Source organism: Phascolarctos cinereus, unplaced genomic scaffold (assembly GCF_003287225.1).
Source record: "Phascolarctos cinereus isolate Bilbo 61053 unplaced genomic scaffold, phaCin_HiC Scaffold_726;HRSCAF=1367, whole genome shotgun sequence".
Taxonomy (NCBI): domain Eukaryota; kingdom Metazoa; phylum Chordata; class Mammalia; order Diprotodontia; family Phascolarctidae; genus Phascolarctos; species Phascolarctos cinereus.
Genome location: NW_027556098.1, coordinates 28845079 through 28867379, shown reverse-complemented (window position 1 = coordinate 28867379; position 22301 = coordinate 28845079). Strand labels below are relative to the sequence as shown.

Sequence of the window (22301 nt, the reverse complement as noted above, 5' to 3'; positions counted from 1 at the left end):
CTCAATAAATGATCAAAGTGAGGGAATGATAATGCTTTTCACTTCAATTCACTTTTATCTTTTAAAGTCATTAAATTCAATTCATCTAAAGGCCACTGTTCTCAAACTTGAGAGCTTTCTTTTACCTAGATCTTTATGTCTCACAACCAATAACTTAAAATATTTCTTCTTTTCTCTCAACCCTAGTGAGTGCATACTATTATATAGTTTACTATTATATAATTTCTCTCCTCTCACTTTCTTTTTAACCCTTACAATCCCACTTCCAACTTCATCAAGTTACCAAAGAACTCTTAATTATCAAATCCAATGTTATTTTCTCCATCATCATTCTCCTCAACCTCTCTGCAGCCTTTGACACTTTTAATCACCTTCTCCTTAATACTCTTCTCAGCAGGTTTTTGGGACACCACTCTTCTGGTTCTCCTTCTAACTTCTTCTCAATATACTTTGTTGGATTCTCATCTAGATCATACCCTCTAACTCAGGAATCCCAAAGGATTAGATCTTGGTCCCTCTTCTCTTCCTCCAGTGCTCTCTTCCCTCAGTGCTTCTTAAACCACTTCACATGATGATCGTATCAGCTCCCATGGATTAATTACCAAGTGTAAGCTGATGATTCCCAAATCTGTCTTTCCTGCTCCATTCTCTCTGCTGATCTCACAACTCCAACTGCCTTTCAGACATCTTGAACTGGATGTTCAGTAGACATCTTAAGCTCAACATTTCCAAAACTGAACTTGTTATCTTTCCCCCAAATGCTCCCTGACTCCTACCTTCCCTATTACTGTCAAGGGCAACACCATCCTTCTAGCCTCTCAAGCTCAAAACCTAGATATCACTTTTAACTTCCATCTCTCACTCCCATATCCAGACTGTCGCCACAAACTATCAATTTCACCTTTGCAGCACCTCTTGAATACATCCCCTTCTCTCCTCTGATACTGGCACCACCCTAGTTTAGCCTTCATCACCTCCTGCCTTGACCACTGCAATACCCTGCTGGTGGGTCTATCTACTTCAAGTCTCTTCCCATCCCAACCCATCCTCCATTCAGCCATCAAAGTGATATTCCTAAAGTGCAGGTCCAACCACGTCACCTATCTACTCAATAAACTCTAGTGGCAGCCTATGAGATAAATGCACAATCTTCTGTTCGCTTATTTCAAAGTCCTTCATAATCCTCCTACCCTTCCAGTCTTCTTAAATCTTACTGCCCCCACCACATACTCTTCAATCCAGTGACACTAGCAAACACAGTTTGTTCCACGAACAAGACGCTCGATCTCTAAAACTTCAAGAATTTCCTCTAGCTCTCCTTATGTCTGCAGTGTTCTCCCTCATCATCTCTAGCTACTAGCTTCCATGGTTTTCAACTAAATTCCCAACTTCTACAGGAAGCCTTTCCCAGCCCCTCTTAATTCTAGTGCCTTCCCTCTTTTAGTTATTTCCTATTTATCCTACATATAGCTCGTTGATACATATCTGTTTGCTTATTATCTCCCCCATTAGATTGTGAGCTCCCCATGGGCAGGGACTGTCCTCTGCCTCTTTCTGTGTCCCTAGTACTCAAGCAGAGTACCTGGCACTCAAACTCTGCAACTCCGTAAGTAACTAGCACAGTGCTCTACACACAATAAACACCTAAATATTTTTTCATGTTCTATTTTCTACAGAAGTGGCCCTTGAAGAACTACTTCCTAAGGTTATGACTTTGGATAGCTCAGACTATATTTGTTCCAAGAGGCAGAAACAGAAGGGTAAGGGAGAATCCCAGGGTGGAAGATTTCAGGGCCAATTGTTAAAATGACCTTCCCTATGAAATTATCTCCAATAATGGAACAGAGTCCCTTATGAATAAGAGACACGCTCATCACTGGAAACAGTGAAGCAGAAATTAAATAAACAACCACTAGGAGTATCAAAGAAGGGATTTCTCTACTGGGAAGGAGGTTGAACCAGATGCACTTTAAAGCTCTTTCCAACTCTATGATTCTATAAACATTACATACTGAAATTTTAGAACAGAAATGTTGCAAATTTGGGTTCCAAACTAAATCAAGTATTTACTACTTGTGTGACCTTGGACAACTTACTCAACTTCTCTAGACCTCAAATTCTTCATCTGTAAATGAGAGAGCTAAGGGGCAGCTAGGTGGCACAGTGGATTGAGCACCGGCCCTGAAGTCAGGAGGACCTGAGTTCAAATCCAGCCTCAGACCAAACACTTGACACTTACTAGCTGTGTGACCCTGGGCAAGTCACTTAACCCCAATTGCCTAAAAAAAAAAACCTGTAAATGAGAGAGCTGAATTAAACAACCTCTAAGTTCGCTTCCTATGATCCTACAACTTCATTAAAAAAAATTCTGGTAATACTCATCAGACACAAATATTAATGCCCTTCAAAAAACTTTCTGATACAAGTATTAGTTTGCACCAAGAGTCCAGCACACACTGAACCCTGGAGTCTGGCACACACTAAACATCCTGAACTTGGAGTTTTATAATAAGTACAATACACTTGAATTTTTCATCTCTCACTTAGAAAAAAAATCACAAATCCATCAGTATTATTTAATCATTCATTCATTTAAATATGTGTTGAGCTAGGTGCTCAGAGGAATATAAGATTATCTTGCTGTCAAGCAGGTTTGACAGTTATCAGGAAACAAGAAACAATTACAAAACTATGCAAAATAAAGAACTGGAAATTGAGGGGGTGCCCATCAACTGGGGAATGGCTGAACAAGTCATGATATATGATTGTAATGGAATATTATTGTGCTATAAGGAATGACAAGAAAGGTGATTTCAGAAAAACCTGGAAAGACTTACATGACCTGATACAAAGTGAAATAAGCAGAATCAGGAGAACATTATACACAGTAACACAATACTGTATGATGAAAGAACCATAAATGACTTCGCTATTCTCAGCAATACAATGATCCAAGACAATCTTAAAGGATTCATTCTACCTACCTCCAGAGAAAAAACTGATATTGTCTCAATATAGACTGAGGTATACTATTTTTCGCTTTCTTTCCTTCTTTTTTGTTCAAGTCTTCTTGTGCAAAATGATCAAAATATGGAAATATTTTACATGATTGCACATGAATAACCTATACAAGATTGCCTACCATCTCAGGGAGAATGAAGGACAAAGAAGGGAAGGATAGAATTTGGAACTCAAAACTTTAAAAAAAAATGTTAAAAATTGTTTTTTACATGCAATTGAGGGAAAATATTATTAAAAAAGAAAACTATGCAAAATAGAATTTAAGTACCAATAAATGCTATAACATTTAAATGAAGAACGATTTATACAAGACTGTGGGATTTGAATTAATTTTTGAAGGATGGATATGTATACAAATGAGCTAAGAAGAATCACAGAATCTAAGAGCTAGGAGAAACCTCAGACACCTGCTTGAAGGCTTCCAGTTTTCAGGGGAATCATTACTTCACAAACCACCATACTCTACTTCTGGAGAGAGCCTTGAGGCAGAAAGACCAATTAAGACAAAATTTTGATAGTCCAGGAATAAAGCAATAAAGGCTTGAAGTAGGGCTATATAAGCCATAGCAGGGGCAAGGATATAGATGCAAAATATGTTTAAGATGCAGGAAGGGGGCAGGGATATAGATGCAAAATATGTTCAAGATTTTAGAATTTATTAATTATAGGGGGTGAGGGAAAGTGAACAGTTAAGGACAACACAAAGGGCTGTGAACCTGGGTGACTGGAAGAATGGTTGTGCTCTCAACATCAATACAGAGGTTTGGAAGAAAAGTGGATTTCAGAGAAAAGATGGTCTGTGATATACACAGCAACTCATCCACGTCTACTCATGCTGTGCAATTTACATTTTCCCACCAAAAACTCATCACTGCCCCAAACAGAGCCTACCCTCCAAGAGATGTCTGCCACAGCCACAAAGTAAAAGGGTAGGGGTGGCGGTAGGGGAGAAACCTGCTCAGCTGCTGTATTAAGTACCATATAATGATTAGGTTATATGTGTCCTGAACGGCCCATTCTGGTCTCACAAAAGGGAAGGTTAGGATCTTATTCAGCAGAGGGAAGGGGAAGAGTAGGGCATCGTTGGGAAGATAAGGATAAATGTGGTAGTGTTGAAGATAAATTCCATGACTATTATGGAGAGGATGGCATGACTCATCTTCCCACTCATCTGAATGGCTTAAATACAGTCCCTGGGGTCATGTTATGAATCAAGCCTTATACTGAAGGAGATACCAGGGGTTAAAGAATGTCCTGTAAGCACTACAAAATATGCTGTTAATTCAAAAAATAGAGCTGGATCATGGACAGCCATATCTTTAACTTCAAACTAAACCCTATGATTTACCTTTCTTCTTATATGTCAGATTCAAAATATAATTGCAATTCCTTTTGCATTTTATATGTATTATACAAGGAAAAGTCATAAAAAACTACCCTGAACCTAAAGATTAATAAAGTGACTGTAAATATGAAAGGAAGACTGAGAAAAATTCAAGACTTAAATTGCTAAAAAAGAATTACTCAAAATTAAAACAGTCCTAAATTCAGATCTGTCTTAGAAAATAAAAACAGGTTATTACTCACACAATTTTTATTTTAATATGGCATTTATAAACTAGAGAGAACTTTTATAAAAGGACAAAATTCAAAGATGTCTTATAATAGCAAAAAGGAAGAAAAAAATAATTTGAATCTCAGGCATCTACTGACTAACAAGCAATCATTCTGCCACAAGGAGGTGGGAAAAGAAAAAATAAAGAGCTTTTTTGTTTTTTGCAGCTTTAAATAAATCTTTACTTCATTCATAAATCTGTTAACCATTAAAAGAATTAGCATGTGTTCACAAGTTATATAGAATACATGGTTAAAATCTACCAATTGACTGTCTCACAACAATAGGTATGTTAATGAGCTGTACCTTTGTTAGTGTAGAATCAAAATAATTTCAGAAGTGGAAGGGCCCTCTGAAATCAACTAGATCATGATTCTTAACACAAGGTCCACGACCTTTTTTTTTTAATCTTTTGATTACTGTACTTCAATATGATTGGTTTCTTTTGTAAACCCTATGTATCTTATTTGACGCATTAAAGAAAACAAACCATTATTTTAAGAAAGGGTCCATAAGTTTCACCAGACTGCCAAAAAAGGTTCATAACACAAAAACAGTTAAAAACCCCTAACCCAGTCCAGTCTGCTTCTTTACAAATGAGAAAATTGAGGACCACTGATATAAAGAGATTTGCTCAAAGTCACAAAGGAGATAGTCTTGAAGAGAAGTTATGGAATAGCTGCTGTAGGGAGTGTGGTAGAAAATCCATCAAAGATAAATATAAAAAATGCCACATGGAAGTGAAGACCTAGAGGAAGTTAGATAACATAAATTTATTTCAGATCTAGTACTCACTTCCTCCATTCAATAGCTAGGCCAAGAAAAGAGAAGGCAAACAGTGAGTATGACTCAGGGTTGAAAAGCATCAAGGTGCAAATGGCAGAAGAACAAAGGGCAAGAGATTCATGGGTGAAGGGCAAGGGTTCCTTGTTCAACTGGTTAACTATAGGGTCAAGACTAAGACTAGAAGAAAATAGGAAGATGGATGACACTAAGAGAACAGGGCAGATAAAGTGACTAGAGGTTGTGAGGACAAGAGATTATGGTGCAAACTAAGAACAACTCTGGGAATAGTTTTATTTGGAAAGTAATGTACGGATGAGGAACACTGGCTGTGGAGTCAGAAGGCTGCAGTTCAAACCCCCAGCTCTGCCAACTCACTACTGTGTGTGACCTTGGGCTGCAGTCACTTCACCTGTCTAGGCCATGGTTCCTCATCTGTACAGTAAGAGGACTAGTCCATATGGCCTCTAAGATCCCTTCCAGCTCTAAATCTATGGTCCTACTGAATGAAGCAATCCTAGCAATCTGTGGGCATTTCAGAGTTCAAGACCACATAGGCAGAACAGCTTTGGGTGACAGTGAAGACAGTGGAGCAGTAGTTGAGGTGGAGTGAAGATGGAAGTTACGGAAACTTAAGAAAACTGATGACTCAGGAAGGCATTTCCTGAATACCTGGTACTTGAAGGCATATCAATATGAATACTAAAGCCAACAAATATAAACATAGGGGATGGAACAGAGAGAAAACCTGTGAGCCAGGTTCTCAACTCTCTCCAAAAAGTAAAGAAGAGACCAACAATATAGCATTTACACAGTTTCAAGATATGCAAAATGCTTTGCATATGTACCTCATCTGAGAATGGTATGAAGTCAGTAGTTCACAAAGACAAAAATCTGGACAGGTTCATATAAACAAAGAGATTCACTTCAAAGAAGGAAAGGTTGTGGATGTTGGCAAATGGAGGCTAGTAGTAAGGAGCAGTAGTAGTAAGGAGCAAGGAGGATGTAAACTCCTCATTCTAATTCAGTTCATGTACCACACATGAGAGGGAACAGCTAGCAATGGAAAATGAGGCAAAGGAAGAGCTCTCTTCTGAAGAAAGCCTCCATGAACTCATTCCTATTGAAACTTCACTTTTCTACTTGAAGGATCTGTAATTTCACCATATGGGAACTCTTTCACCAAAGCAGGCCACAACCACTCCTAACTAAGGAATTATCTCTAAAGATTCCTGTTGCCAAAAAATTCATTAAATTGAAGTCAACTTCATGATAAACCTCTCTGAAAATAGGTCCTTCAACAGACAAAAGTCTACCCTTGGATATGCACCCAAAGTCTTTCCAGCTTGGTTTCAGCTTCAAACCTATCTGAGCTGATATTCGTTCATTTGGTAGGCCTAATACAGAGTAGCTGGCACAATCTCTGAGAACCCACGGGCTACCTCCTGTCTTCCATGAAGCACTAGAGTACAATTCTTAACAATAAAGGAAAAATATTAATCACATAATTGATTGTTGTTTTGCCTGACTCACTACACAACTAAAAAGTCATCTCCACCACGATGTCTTCCCTGATCCCCACATCCACTGAACTCTCATAGCACTTCTTACTAGAACATTCTTTTTTAATAGGACATTCTTTTTTAACAGGACGTTCTATTCTGTATTAGTTATTTGTATCACAGCCTCCCTACTGGGCTATAAATTCACCATAACTAGTTCTGTGCTCTGCACACAGTAAACATCTAATAAATGTTTGTTGAACTGAATGGAGTCAAAAAATTCCAATAAATTATTTTAACCAAACATGTGCATTTTAAGACTTTTATTTCCAAATACTGAAGAAATCTGGCTATAATCCCTAGAACTAGCATTTTAGGCAACCAGCAAGGTAAAGCTGGAAAACTACCTTACAAGTCATCCAAATCCTCAATTTCAGACTCAGAGAAGCTAGTTACTTGCCTCACATTACAAACATATTAAGTTTCAGGGCTGGGATTGAGCCCAGTTCCTCTAATGCCATATCTACCACTCTTTCTGCTATGCCAGCTTGAGATTTTGAAGGTCAAAGGACTCCTTCAAGTCAAACTATCTCTATTTATGAAGCCAACCCCAGAGGCAAACCTGATTTAGTTCTCTCAGGTAACCAGAGGGCAGTGAGAAAATAAGCAAAAGGAGCATCAGAAGTAATGATTCACAATCTCTCTTCTCCACTCCTTTTGAGAAGGACAAACAACAACAACAACAACAAAGAGATAGATAGTCTTGGCTGCCTGAGGGAAGACAAGACAATAACTAGCTCTACAAAGGTACTTATATCCAGAAGCTGGCTGGGGAAGGAGAAGGGAACACAGAGAACCACTGGCTTCTTCCAAGAACTAAATCTACTTGCAAAGGTTCATCCAGCAAATCATCTTTATAGGGCTTCTCCCTCACTACTTCCTTGCCAGAACCCACATGAAGCTTCTCTCTTCTCCCTCTAATCCCAATATTCCTAGACAGACAGATGGAGACAGATAGACAGAAAGACAGATCTATTGATTTAAATGTCCTGTTTTCTAACACAAGTCATTTAATTATTAACTTAGACACCTGACACGTACTAGCTGTGTGACCTTGGGCAAGTCACTTAACCCCAATTGCCTTGACAAAAAAAATAATTAAATATAATTAAATGAAACTGACTGATATTCCTGCATTTCGCAACTGATGCTGGGCAGCTTTTAAGTCCTCCACTCCTCCCTGGTAAAGCTCATTGCCTCTAATCTCATCACCAAGCCTGCTAACTCAAAACTGAGGCCACCTCCCTCAGCTTCCTCTCCCTACGACTAAAGGGCTGGAGGGTAGAATTATCAAACTCTTTCCAATGCCTTCCTTTATAGAGAGCAGAAAATGGACTCACCCTGCTCTATCCGTTGCCCTGCCCAGTTTCAACGCCACAGAATCAGACGCCAAGGACACCCTGGTCTCTCTCACCGCTCCCACCTTCCTGCTTCCTTTTGTGGACTGCCTCTCCAATTAGAGTGTAAGTGCCTTGGGGCCTGTTTCTTATTAATTATATCCCTAGCACTTAGCATAGTGCCTGGCAAATAGCAGACACTTAAGCACTGCATACAGGTGCTTAGTAGATGCTCAATGAATTGAATATCTTTATTTCTCCTTCAGGTAAAGATTCTGCATGGCACTGGAATTCATCCTTTCCATTAACGGTCCTACTACTGCAGCAACTTTTCTATCAATCAGCACAGCGTAACAAATTATAACTTGCCGAAAGCTTTCTCTAAAACTGCAAAGTACTATACTCTTATCAATTCTCCCTTTTCAAAAATCTATGCCGATGAAACAGCTAGGTGGCGCAGTGGATAGAGCTCCGACCTTGGAGTCAGGAGGATCTGCATTCAACTTAGACACTTGACACGTACTAGCTGTGTGACCTTGGGCAAGTCACTTAACCCCAATTGCCTTGCCAAAAAAAAATAATTAAATATAATTAAAGTTAGCTTTTTCCCTATATTTATTTCAAGTTAATCTTCCAAATAAGAATATTTAAGATTCTGATAAGGGTCAAAAACATAGAAAAGAAAAAAGATGAATAATGTTCTTAAAGAGTCTACATTCAAGAATTTTCAGAGTTGAATGGACAGCACCATTGTATCAATGATTCCTTTGACAATGTTATGTAAAGCTCATGTTCTGAGACCAAGTATGCTTTAAAATGCAAAATTTACAGAGTATATCCTGTGAAATAAGATTTAAAAAACTAGCTAAGATATGAAGTAGTCAAAAAGATGACTAAAGCATTGAGTTTTATAGGTAAAACAGTAAACAAAAATGAAGAAATAAATGAGTCTTAATTGCTTAGCTAAATATAACAGTCATCAAAGTCTAATATTAAACATGTATCCAGAATATTACATTTCCAACAAGTCCTGGGTCAAATAGCAGAGTCACAAAATTTCATAATACCTGGTTGTTTGCCCCACACCCAACTCTCCACAATTGATTTGGCCCTATACATAGGCATTGGAGTTTCCTCTTCATCTTTCTTCTCTTTGTCATTTTGATCTTCTTTCTTCGTTCCACTTTGGCATTCCATGGTATCATCTGAGAAATTAAATACGGAAACTATTAAAACTTTAAAAAAAATGCTTTAACATTCAGTTCAGCTGTGATGTGTATCTCTAATCTTGAAATGGAAAAATCGAGCTATTGAATGTCACCACACTTACTACAATATTGTTAATGTAGGAAAGGCAAAAAAGAAAGAGAAAAAGAAAAAGAAAAAGAAAAAGGTGACAAAAATCACAGTTACAAAATGTGTGCCAGATCTGTTTTGTAACATGCGTCAATGAGCCAATTCAGTGATCCCCTTTTAATCATTAAGTCAACAGCAGATTTTTGTTTGAAGCATGCTATTCCTCATATTCATTACTCTATCTCCCAATTCTAAACATTTTCACTGACTGTCACCCATGCTTGGAATGCTCTACCTCCTCATTTCCACCTCGTGGTTTCCCTAGTTTCCTTCAAGTCCTGCTACAAAATTCCATTTCTTGCCTCCATTCTGTTCATGAAATTAAGAGAAAATGATGAAAGAGAGAAAGTTCAGAACAGATCTTTGAGGTATGTGCACAATTAGGAGGTAGAATCCAACAAAAGAGACCAAAAGAGAACAAACAAAAACCAAGAGAGGGTGGTAATACAAAATGCTAGAGAGGAAACAAAACAGTATCAAATGCTGCAGAGATCAAGAAGGATGAGGTTTAAGAAAAATACACTGAATTTGTAAATTTAGAGATTACTGTTAACTTTTGAGGGAAAACATTTCAATTAAGTAAGGAGATCAGACACTATACTTGCAAAGAGTTGAGAAGGTAGTGAGGAGAAAAAGTGGAGGTTAAGTAAGTAATAGCACAACTTTTTCTAAAAGGGAAGAGAGATACAGGATGATTAAGGGCATGGAAGAGTCAAATAATGGTTTGTTTATTTTGTATGCATATTTGGGAACTGAACTATGGCTGCTAGCCAGAACCTCCCAAATTTTACTATTATTCTCCATAGAAAAGCCTCTCGTTTCTTCAAAAGCATCTACAGTATACTCACTACTAGCTAATTTCTGAAAATGCTTAAGTTATATCATTTTGAAATTACTGCTGAAATATGACATAAAGACTTCACATCATCAATGACTTGCTGACATCTGTTCTCAAATTCATGATTTTTAAATAAAGATTGTGCTCATTTTTTGGATTAAGCCTATACCAAAATAGTGTTTATTGAGCCTGGCAAAAGGATTACTACGTTTGTTTACTCTTGTTCCTAAGACTAATTGTTAAGACTATTTTTAAAATCTCCTCTAGATGCACTAAGAGGATAAAAGGACTTCAGCCAAGACACGGAAAGGTTCAGAAGTTCGGTCCATGAATGAAAAATTAAAAACCCACAAAACAAGGGCGCTGAACTTGACCTCTTGGGTTGTTCCTGGCTCTAAGAATATGATCTTAAAAGAATGATTTTTTAAATAATCACATTTTTACTTGTGAGTACAAATCAGGAAATTTTAAATATGCTTGAGGAAACACTAGATTTTATTTCCTAGGTAAATCAAGAATTTAATATATTAAAGTCAAGCTAAAATATTATGTACCTCAAGCAGACATACAACTTAAGAAAAAGCTATAATGAAATCAAAGTTACCAATATATGAGACCAAGTTAAATTCAAAAAAGCTTCCATAACATTACTCATGGTTTTTCAACATCTTAAACGGTTTCAGGGGGCAGCTAGGCGGCACAGTGAATAGAGCTCTGACCTTGGGTCAAGAGGACCTGGGTTCAAATCCAGCCTCAGACACTCAACACTTACTAGCTGTGTGACCCTGGGCAAGTCACTAAAATAGTTTCAGGATTCATCTTGTTATAAACTACCAGAACCTGAGAAACATAATCATATGCTGTAATAACTTTTTTTTTTAAATCTTGGGCAGCTAGGTGGTACAGTGGATAGAGCACTAGCCCTGAAATCAGGGGGTCCTGAGTTCAAATCCAGCCTCAGACCAAACACTTGACACTATCTGTGTGACCCTGGGCAAGTCACTTAACCTCAACTGCCTAAAAAAAAAAAAGGAAAAGAAATCTTTACATCATAACATATAAGGAGCAAAGAAAAAGCAAAGAAAAAATATTGAAAATGGGCTGAAAATGTACAATTTCTTCTGAATAAGCATGAATCATTTTGCCTCCCCCCACCCCATAAACAAACAAAACATATTTGTTCTTTTTTATAATAATGCGGCAAAGAACTGGAAAACTGGAAAAAAGGAAGACTACTAGGGGCAGCTAGGTAGCTTAGTGGATAGAACTCCAGCCTTGGAGTCAGGAAGACTTGAGTTCAAATCCGACCTCATATACTTTACACTTAATAGCTGTGTGACCCTGGGCAAGTCACTTAACCCCGATTGCCTCACCAAAAAGCAAAAAAACGACAAAAAGGAAGGCTACCAATGTTACCTTATAATTACAAATGCCACAAGCTAAAAACAAAGGGGTAATATTTCTTATAAAAGTTCAATATGCTAATTTAAAAGTTTTTTAAAAACTAATTTCATACTGATGCTGACATAATCACAAAACCACTGATGCTGACATAATCACAAAACCACAAACTATTAGGACTAGAAAAGATCTTAGCAATCATGTAATGCAACTACATGATTTTTGAGTTGCAGGAATTGAGTCCTAAGATGTAATGTGACTTGCTTCAGGTCACACAGTAAAATTGTGACTAAAACCCATATATCCCAATTTCAAGTTCCTTATACTTTGCACTACATCAAAATGCCCATGTTAGGACTATCAGTGTATGTCTTAGATGACAAAATAACCCAAGAAGAAAGTATACAGAAACTTCCCAACTTAACAAATAATCACTAATAACAAAGAGTTTGCTACACCCCTCTTCAGGCTTACCAAATAATAAACATTAATTTATGGCCATCCCCTAGTAACTCCTTACACATCAACTAACAAACTCCCCTTTATACTATTTATGACAAATGGAGTTGCCAGATCAATTGGCCCATAGACTACATCACCGTCAATCACAGGCATTTAAGAAATAAAACAACTTTCTTATTTTGATGTTAGTCCTTTTCTGTTTTGTTTCATTACCACTAGTGCAACATTTCTACTTTCTTTAAATGTAAACACACAGTACCTTTTAGCTACTGACTTGCAGAACTATGGCATCATGGGTTAAACAGGTTTTCGTATCCTAAACTGGGAACCTTAATAATCATTTGGCTATGTAGTGCAGTAGAACAAACCCTAGTAATGAAATCAGGAACTCTGGGTTTGAATCCCAGATTCATACCTAACACAGCACTTTTATAGTCATTAAAAAGTAACTAACCCGCCTTGAACCTCAGTATGCATTGCCTCTGACAAAGTAAGACCTGGGAAAGACCTTAATTTAAAAAGGCCAAGGTCACCCACTGCATCCTGGGCCATTCACTGCCAGTCATCCTGACTTCCGTCTTGCTACCAGACTCTCCTATGACTCTGGAGGAGAGAATAAGGCTGGTAATTTTACACAGCTCTGCCTCACTTAAACCCATTTCACTCACAAGTCAAGATACCACCCTCATTATAACACTGATCCTCTTTGAGAATGAAGGACAAACAACAACTTGCTTGTAGACTGCAGATACTATTTGTACTACCTACCTCATAGAGGTTTTGTATACGGTAAGTGCTACAGATAAATGTAAAGAGTTACCTTGTTCCTCTCTGAGGCAGTGTGGCCGGAAAGACAGAGGGGTAGCCCTGGAGTCTCTAAGATCTGGTTTCAGGTCCTTATTTAACACATACAGGCTAAATACCAATAGGCTAGGTACTTAACCTCTCAGTACCACACATTTAAAATCAAATGAGACAGTATATGTAATGCACTTGGCACAGCACCTAGTACATATGCTATATGTGCTATATAAATGCTATTCCGTTCCCTTTCCTCCTATAAGACTGTAAATTACAGACAAGTTGCAATTTGGATCAGATTAGAATTTCCACATTTGGAAATTACCTGGGTAAAATCACATCCCAGCCCAATCTCAATGTAACTCCACTTATCTTCTCCCCAATTCCCCCCAAAAAAAAAGTTTCTATGAGAAAAAAAGACTCAATGTTTCAAATAAATCTCATCAATCACAAGATCTAGAGCCAGAAGGAACTTAGGAGGTCATCTAGAAAAATCCCTTCATTTGACAGATAAGGAGACAGACCAGACCACAGGAGATGATGTGGCTTATTCAGAGTCCCACAGGTAATACCAGGGGCAACATAAGTATTGGAACTCTTATCACGACTACAAGTTCAACATTTTCCACTGCACCACTCATCCTACTTCAAATAAACTTCTGGAACAAAACTCATTTTCAAAACGTAGAAGGCACCTATTATCCATTTAGTGGCTTCCTCTGGATAAGCCCTAACACAATAGTACCAATGTATAGATATACTTATAATAATGTGATCTCATTTAGCTAGAGTACTCAGTGAATAAAATGGTCTAAATAATTTTACTTTCCAATCAACTAAGAGAGTAAAGAATTAAATTTTGTTGTTGTTGTTTCAACCCTTGCTGGAAATATTTCTAAATTCTAAAAGTAAGAGCTAACATTTATATAAGGCAGCTAGGTGGCATAATAGAGCACACAACAGATGTCAAGAGCTAGTGTCAAAAACACCTGAGTTCAAATCCAGCTTCAAAAACTTACTAGCTGAGCCCCTGGGCAAGTCACTTAACCTCTGTTTGCCCCAGTTTCCTCATCTGTAAAATGAGGATAATAACAGCACCTACTTACCAGGGTTATTGTGAGGATCAAATGAGACAATAATTGTAAAGCACTTGGCACACAGCTATTATCATTATTATTTTTTATTACTATATATTACAGCTTAAGGTTTGCAAAGCACTTTATAAATATCTCACTTTATCCTCACAAAAATCTTGGGAAATAGGTGCTATCATTATCTCTATTTTACAGATGAGGACGCTGAGGCAGACAGTGGTTAAGTGATGGCCCAGAGTCACAGAGCCAGTAAGTTTCTTAGGCTACATTTGAACGCAGACTTTCTTGACTCCAAGTCCAGTACTCTATCCACTGTGCTAAAAATGATCAATAAAAACCATGCTGATGGTTTCAAATGCTAGAGATATGAAAGGGACATGTGGGAAGGTGTGTATGGGGGGGGGGGTTATTTTTTATTTTTTATTTATTTATGTATATGTGGATTCAAACTGTACTGTCTCCAGAACATACTCTCATTTTAAAAGGCTCTTGTTGGTATTTTTTAATCTCTTACATAAGATCTGTTGGCCACCATTTGCCTTTTCCTAAAAATATATCATAGAATAAATTACAGCTGACAGTTCCAATTAAATGTGGTTCCAACTGACTCCTTTTGCTTTTACTGTTAATCTTAGTACAAAAAGGAAATTCACTGGAATTAAGATCTTGAAATTGTGAGATTTTATATTATAGAAAAGCAAAAAAACAGTCAGATGGGTTCCCCTTGAACCTATTGCCTTACTAATATGTACATAAACACATATCTTTCACAAGACACCATGTTATCCTAGTCTCAACACATATCTTTCACAAGACACCATGTTATCCTAGTCTCATCTTATAAGGTTATAGAAATTATTTTAACAACTATGACAACCTCACAAATAACCTAAGAATAGATTAATTTTGGCAGAAGTCTGTTCATAGATTTAACAAGAGATTATGTTCCTTTCTTATGTTCACTTAAGTAAATGAAAGAATAAGATAAAAGGCAAAAAGGAGAAATGGATGAAAATAAAAGCAGTGGATAGGTAACAAATGAAGTTATCAGTGTTGAGTAGGAAAGGACAGTAATCACTAGACTCATTCACCCAGGAAAAATTATAACATGTGGATATAAACCACTCTCAAAAAAAAAATAGATGCTTGTCAAATTGCGAAATAAAACATTTTCATGCTAAGCTGGTACAATATCACTGCTCTTTGGGAAAATTTACATTGCTTCTTCCAAGGTTTATACTACTAATAAACAACTGTTCTAAATCTCTCCACCCCTCTGTCCTATATGCCCAGCAGACCTCACTTATGACTTTGGTGAGAAAATAGCCATGAAATATGTTTAAAAGGAATGTATATGTAGAACCTGCATCAGATTGTGGAGGGAGGTAGGGAAAAATTTAAAACTCAAAAGCATATGGAAGTGATTGCTGAAAACTAAAAATAAATTAATAAAAAAAAATGAAAAGTCATGAAAAACCTCATCCTCTCTACTTCACACTTCAAAATCTCCACATCTTTAACCATCTTTTCTTCTTTTGCTCTAATCTGGAAAACATACTTTTTCTTGCCAAGATCAACCCCTGAATCCACTGACTCCAGGAAGTTGACCTTTTGATTACTCCCTCTCTCACCTCAACATCAATTTTATCAGAAACTCATTAACTTTCTCTCAAAACCATCCCTCTTTCAAGTTTCACCATTTCTATTCAAGACTTCATCATCCTTCCAGTCTCCCAGCTTTATAATTTCATCTTCAACTCTTCCCTCTCCCTTACCCCACATATCCACTCAGTTGCCAAATCTCCCTTTCATAAGTGAACCTTCAATAAAAGGGCTACCACACATATTCGATGCCTCCACTTCTTCCCCTTTCCACTCACTTGTCAATCCCTTGCCATCTGGCTTCTGACTCAACCACTGAAACTGCCCTGACCAAAGTTACCAGTCCTCCCAAGAGTAAATCTAATGACCTTTTCCGAGCCCTCAAGCCTATAGCTTTTAACCCATAGGCCACCATCCTGGATCCTCTCCCTTCTCTTGGTTCTCATGGTTGCTCTCTATTTCTCCCTCCTACCTGTCTGACTATTCATTTTCAGTCTCCTCTGTTGAATCACCATGGCTCTATGTCCTGGGTGCTCTCCTCTCTATATCTTTTTTTTCCTTCACCATTTTATCAGTTCCTATTCTCAAATCCCTATATCCAATTTGAATTTCCCTCCTGAACTCCAGTTCCATACCACCCTTTGCTTACTATTAACATCTCAAACTCAATATGTGCAAAATAGAATTCATCATCTCCAAAAAAAACACATCTCTCCTTGTCCCTCCTCCAAATTTCCCAATTTCTAATGGGAGCACCATCATGCTTCCCCTTAGCCTGAAATCTCATCTATGATTCACCCCTTTCTTTCACCCCTCAAAGCCATTCTGGCTCCCACCTACCTTTCTAGACTTGTTTTATATTATTCTCCTTCATAAAGTCAATGCCACAATCAAACTAATCCACAAGTTTATTCTCTAAACTTGACCTCTGCTCTCTGCAGCTTTTTAGAGGTTAGGCCTGCAATGCACTACCCTCCTCACCTCTGTTTCTAGCTTCTTCTTTGAAGGCCCAACTCAGAAGCCCCACCAGCATCTAAAGAGAACATCTCCTCCACATGGACTTTGTGCTGGATCTCCTCCTATGACAATGGCCAATATCTCTGGCATGTAAATACCTCCCAGTTTTATGTCTCAATCCATATAGAGTATCATTAAACAAGTTTTCCTCTGTTGTCATATCTTTCAAGGAAGGGTGAATAATTTTGATGTATGCAAGGGAAACACTTTGAAGATAAGCCTTTGAAGACGTTTTTTAATAGACCAAATCAAGTGTTTGGATTTTTTTTAATAGTCAACAAATAATAAGCACACTAGTGTCTCAGAACCCTCCTATTTTTCAGTCAATTGTGTGATGATAAAGATGTAGGGTACAATGGAATATTACTTGCAAAAGCCTGCCTGTTCCCCACAAATATCCACTTAATTGATGTCCTCTACACATGAACAGAGTCACATTAAAATGTTACATAGACGGGAATAGTTACCAAGATTTCTCCCAGTTGTCTTTTCTTTTAAAATAAGGTTCAACTTTTTTCTTCCTGAAAATATACTTGGTCCACTCCAGCTATGTAACAAGCCTTGCTTTGACCATAAGAGAGAAGTTCCTTTCCACTGGGGCAGAGGTATCGGACCCAAGACCCCTGTTCCCAGCCCTGCTCAACAGTTCCTACATCCAAGGGACATCAAAAGAAGGGAATCCCTGCCACTCTAAGTCAGCACAAGGCTTAGACTCTCAGCCCTTGCCCTGAGCCACAGGATTTAGACACTCTCTCCTGCTTTTTCTGTTAAGGCTAGGAAGTCCTACCCACAAACGGCTGCCAAAAGTCCTAATTCCAACCCTGGTCAGAGACTTATGAACCTAAGGGAAATAGAAGAATCCCCTACTGCTGAGGCATGGGGTTTAGGTTCACCTGCCAAGGGTCAGTGATTTCTGAATCTAGAAGGAAAGGGGCTTCTCTACCTGAAGGACAAGGTTGAGTGACCTGGCCCTTGTCCTCCACAGAGAACAAAGTGTGGCAGCAAAGCTTCCCACCCCACCTTGTCCACTGAGATGCAACAAGTTCTATTGGCAACCAAATCTCAGCTTTAGTTAGTGGGTCATGAGCAAAAGGGTGATCCAGCTGATCCAGCTTGACCTATTATCTGTCAAGGTGGTTTGGTTGGATTCTAACAGGAAAGGAAAACTCCAAGAATCATTACAGGAAGTTTTATTAGCAGTGCACTGACACTCACCACAAGCAGAGGACAGTATTAGATGCAAGCCGGGTCCAGCAGCCAGCTGCACAAGAAGTGAAACCTTTGAGATGGAATAGGGAAGGGGAGAAGGGGAGAAGGGCAGAAATATCCTGGGTGTGTGGGAGAAGAAGGAAGACCCTCCATTCAAGAAGTTAAGTAATATCTGTAAGATGGAAGAGTTAATCTCTGGGCATTAGTCAAAGGTGGGAGACATCCATGTTATCAAGAGATTAATAAAAGCCCCAATGATTAGGAATTTGAGTGGGGTTTTTCTAGGGCATTCCCCCACCTATTAGGACAGGGACAGGGACAGGGTGGGTTCCCCCTTAGCCTCTAAGTGAGCATGGGGCGTTCCCCCCAAACATCTAAGCAGTGGTAGAACTTACCTCCAGAGGCAGTGTAGGTGAAGATCACCCAGTATTTTTACTTCAGGCCATCCCAACAGTGATAGCCTTATGCCAAGGATCAGGGTAAGGGATAGTAGCTTATCATAATAAACAGTCAGAGGAGACCAAGGCATGGGGGTGAGAGTCAGCAAACCAGCCAGTGAATTTCCACAGCAAAGTAAAACTGTGTCACAACCAAGATGAGCCCCAGGTGACAAAACAGAGTTTAAGAAACACCAAAGGGATAACACAGCAAAACATCTGCACTACAAGCTATTTTCCTCATCTTTGTTTTCTTTAACGTCATTTTCACTTCCTCAAGAACCGCATCTAGTACAAATGTTCAGATTCCAAATGTGATGAGGAAGGATAGTCTCCAGCTAACTCTTTTCTTAAAGAAAGTATTCATGAGACTTCTGTCTATAATCTTTAAGTCTTTGGCCTCTCTCGCTCCTTACTCTTGAACAATATTTTCCTACATATTTTTGCTATTCTATATACCTACTTACACTTTTGCACTAAAGTCACTGAGTATATAAGCCGATTCAATCTGGAAGAAGTACTTGGTCAAGATCTTTGTAGAATGTCTCTGTTTCTTCAGTCTGTGCAATAAATGTTGGCACATAGACTTCAATGACTTTCATGATGAACCTTTTGCAAATACCTTATAAAGTACTACAATACCCCTGCAACCAAATATCACACAAAGTAATGCTCCTCTTTGGATGCATGTTAAAACAAGCTCTACCAACTCCTTTAAATGCCTCTCTAAAATAAAGCTAGCAGTCATCTGTTCTATTAGGTGGTGCAGTGGGTAGAGGGCTAGGCCTGGAGTCAGGAAGACATACCCTTCGGAATTCAAATCTGGCCTCAGACACTTACTGTCTATGTGACCCTGGCCAAGTCCTTGACCTGTTTTCCTGAGTTTCCTCATCTGCAAAATGAGCTGGAGAAGGGAAGGCAAACCGCTCCAGTATCTTTGCCAAGAAACTGGGGTCAAGAAGAGTCAGACATGACTGAGATGATTGAACAACATAAAATAGGCACTGTTTTGGGTAATGAAGATTGTAAAAAATGACTATTAATAACCAATATCTTGGTGAGGTTTAGAGTTTCCCCTCCCCTCTTTCCAAAGCCTTGACCTTAAGTTCAGTTGGTTTTTTTTTTCCTTCAGAAGGACATAACTGAGATTGCACTGACTCTCCTTATTCTGGCCATTCCTGCACTCCAAGATTGCAAGGAATTTAATCTAAAGTAGGGAAGCCCATTGTGTTCTACTCAAGCTTGGGTGGAGACAGATTCTTCAGTCTAATAACCCAAGGCTGGAGTGGTCTGGTAAGGCTGGAGGTGATCTATATAGAGGTATTTTCTCTATTTTTTCAATACAAGGGTGAAATGATGATGGAGTGACATCAGCCCCTGTTGGGAGGGTTAATAAATTGTGCAATCAGTTTTGACTGCAGCTCCACAAGCATGCTCCACTCACTCTGAGAGAAATAAACACACAAACAACCTAATTCTGTTTGTCTTTCCTAGACAGAACTCTGAAGGTTGACAGGACCCAAAAAATAGTAGTAATTCCTGCCTTCAAAAAGCTAACATTCCACTGGAGGAAAGAATATTTAACACGCAAAAAATAAAGTGAACACAAAGTATATTCAAAGTAACTTCTAGGGGCAGGCATTAGCATCTGAAGAGAATCAGAACATACGGGCTTCCTACAGAAAGATGGCACTTGAGCTCAGTTTGAACAAAGCTTCAAATTCTGTAAGGCACAGCAAAGTACTGCTGGGGAGAGGGAAGGCAGTATTGCCAAAATAACAGCTTTTGCAATAGTACAGATATAGGAAACAAAATTTCATATATGGGGAATAGCAAATAAACACTCTGAGGTTTTCTCAACAAGCTCTAGTGTTCAACTCTTTCTTGTTCCTCTGATCCATACCTGGAAAAAACATTCAGACACATTCAACCACTAAACATAAATGCCATTTCTCCACCTGCAGTCTTTCTAGATCTTATCCTGCATAGCAGCTTTAACAGCTAAGCCTGTAGTAGGGAGGGAAACAAATTTCTTTCCATTAGGGTTTCAGAAGAGGTGATAATGTCAACTGAAAACAAACTAGTGGGATTTCATCATCAGTGAGAACTTTAAAAAACTGCTAAAGGTAAAAGCACGTTTCCAAAGCAGATCATGTATAGAATAAGATGAATGACACTGAAAATTCACTCAAATATCAGTTTTTTCCAAGGATTACAAATATGTATCTTCCCTGCCTTTGAGTGTCCTGGTTCTATATTTTCTCTGTCATCAATATCTCTACATGTGTTCCTTTGCTTCCCTACTGTCACCTTCTCCAACACATACAAGAGATTTTAAACAAAATAAGACAAGAGAATTTCTACATGGAAGATGCTTTAAAACCTACATGTAGGGGCAGCTAGGTGGTGCAGTGGATAGAGCACTGGCCCTGGATTCAGGAGGACCTGAGTTCAAATCCGGCCTCAGACACATAATAACACTTACTAGCTGTGTGACCCTGGGCAAGTCACTTAACCCCATTGCCTAACCCAAAAAAAAAAAAAACCTACATGTAACCTCTTCATTTTATAGAGAAAAGGAAATTTAGGGCCAGAAATGCTAAGTAACTTATAAGATTTCAGATTTAGTGCTGGGAGGAACTTTAGGGGCTACTTAGCTCAACTGCCTCATTTTACAAATGAGGCAAAAAAGACCCAAAGTCAAACTGGTAGCAAGTGACAAGGGCAAGATTTGACTGCAGCTTCTTTGACTCCAAAACCAATGCATTTGTTGGCATCGTGTGGTATGACGGTATGCAGAGTGCAAAGTGCATGTGTTGTGTGTTCAGAATCAAGGCTGCAGTGAAGCTGCATGATGCAACACAGGCAAGTGCTGCCAGAAACACCTCACATTCATTACACGTTTAATTTTTAATTCATTTTCAGCTGTTGTGCATTCAGAAACCTTTTTTTGCTGCCAAATTTTTTGCGATCCTACATGGGGTGGCAACCCACAGTTTAAGAAGCTCTGGTCTATACTGAGACAAAAAGAAGTTGAAATTTTCATCAGTAGAGGAAATCCTCAAGTAGAGAAGTAATAAGTACTACTTGATATCATTGCAACCTCCTATTTCTTCAATCTATCAGTTCTTTAGTTAGGACATTTTATTTACCTTTTAGGACACATTTGCATCATCAGAGAACTTAAATAATTCAAAAGGTACATTCTAACTAGTAAGTTTCTACAAGAAAAATCACCTATACTAACCAAAATGAAGTGGGTTTCTTGCCCCCTTGTGTTATCTATGTTTAGGCAGCTAGGTGACACAGTGGATGGAGTACTGGGGCTAGAGTCAAGAATTCAAATCCTACCTCAGACACTTACTAGCTGTGTAACCTTGGGCAAGTCACTTAATTTCCATTGCCTCAGCATCCTCAACTTTAAAATAAGGAAGGGAATAGCACTTACCTCCCAGGGTTATTGTGAGGTCCAAATGAGATAATATACATAAAGCAATTAATCCACTGCCTAGCACAAAATAAGCACTATAAAAAAAAACCTACACATGACAATGATGATGCTACAGTTCAGCCACACAGAATTCTACATCACGAAGAAAATCACCTAAATCTCAGTCTTTTCTCCTACTTCGCTACTTTCACTTTGACTCAGTTTCTCATAAAGTACTATGAAAGTAGAATAAAGATAAAACTGCCACAGTTCTTACCAAGAAAAGTCACACAAGTCTGTCCATCAACTTGTATACATTAATGCTCAAAAAACTTA

The 22301-nt window shown here is 38.4% G+C and overlaps 1 protein-coding gene across 1 annotated transcript in view; it reads right to left on the bottom strand.

Annotated features, from left to right (window-relative positions):
- The window catches only part of HERC2 (HECT and RLD domain containing E3 ubiquitin protein ligase 2), a 223597-nt gene that overhangs the window by 176308 nt on the left and 24988 nt on the right, over positions 1–22301 (bottom strand). Inside the window, 1 exon segment of the mRNA XM_020992762.2 lies at positions 9386–9523. Coding sequence (XP_020848421.1) covers positions 9386–9523 — 138 coding nt within the window.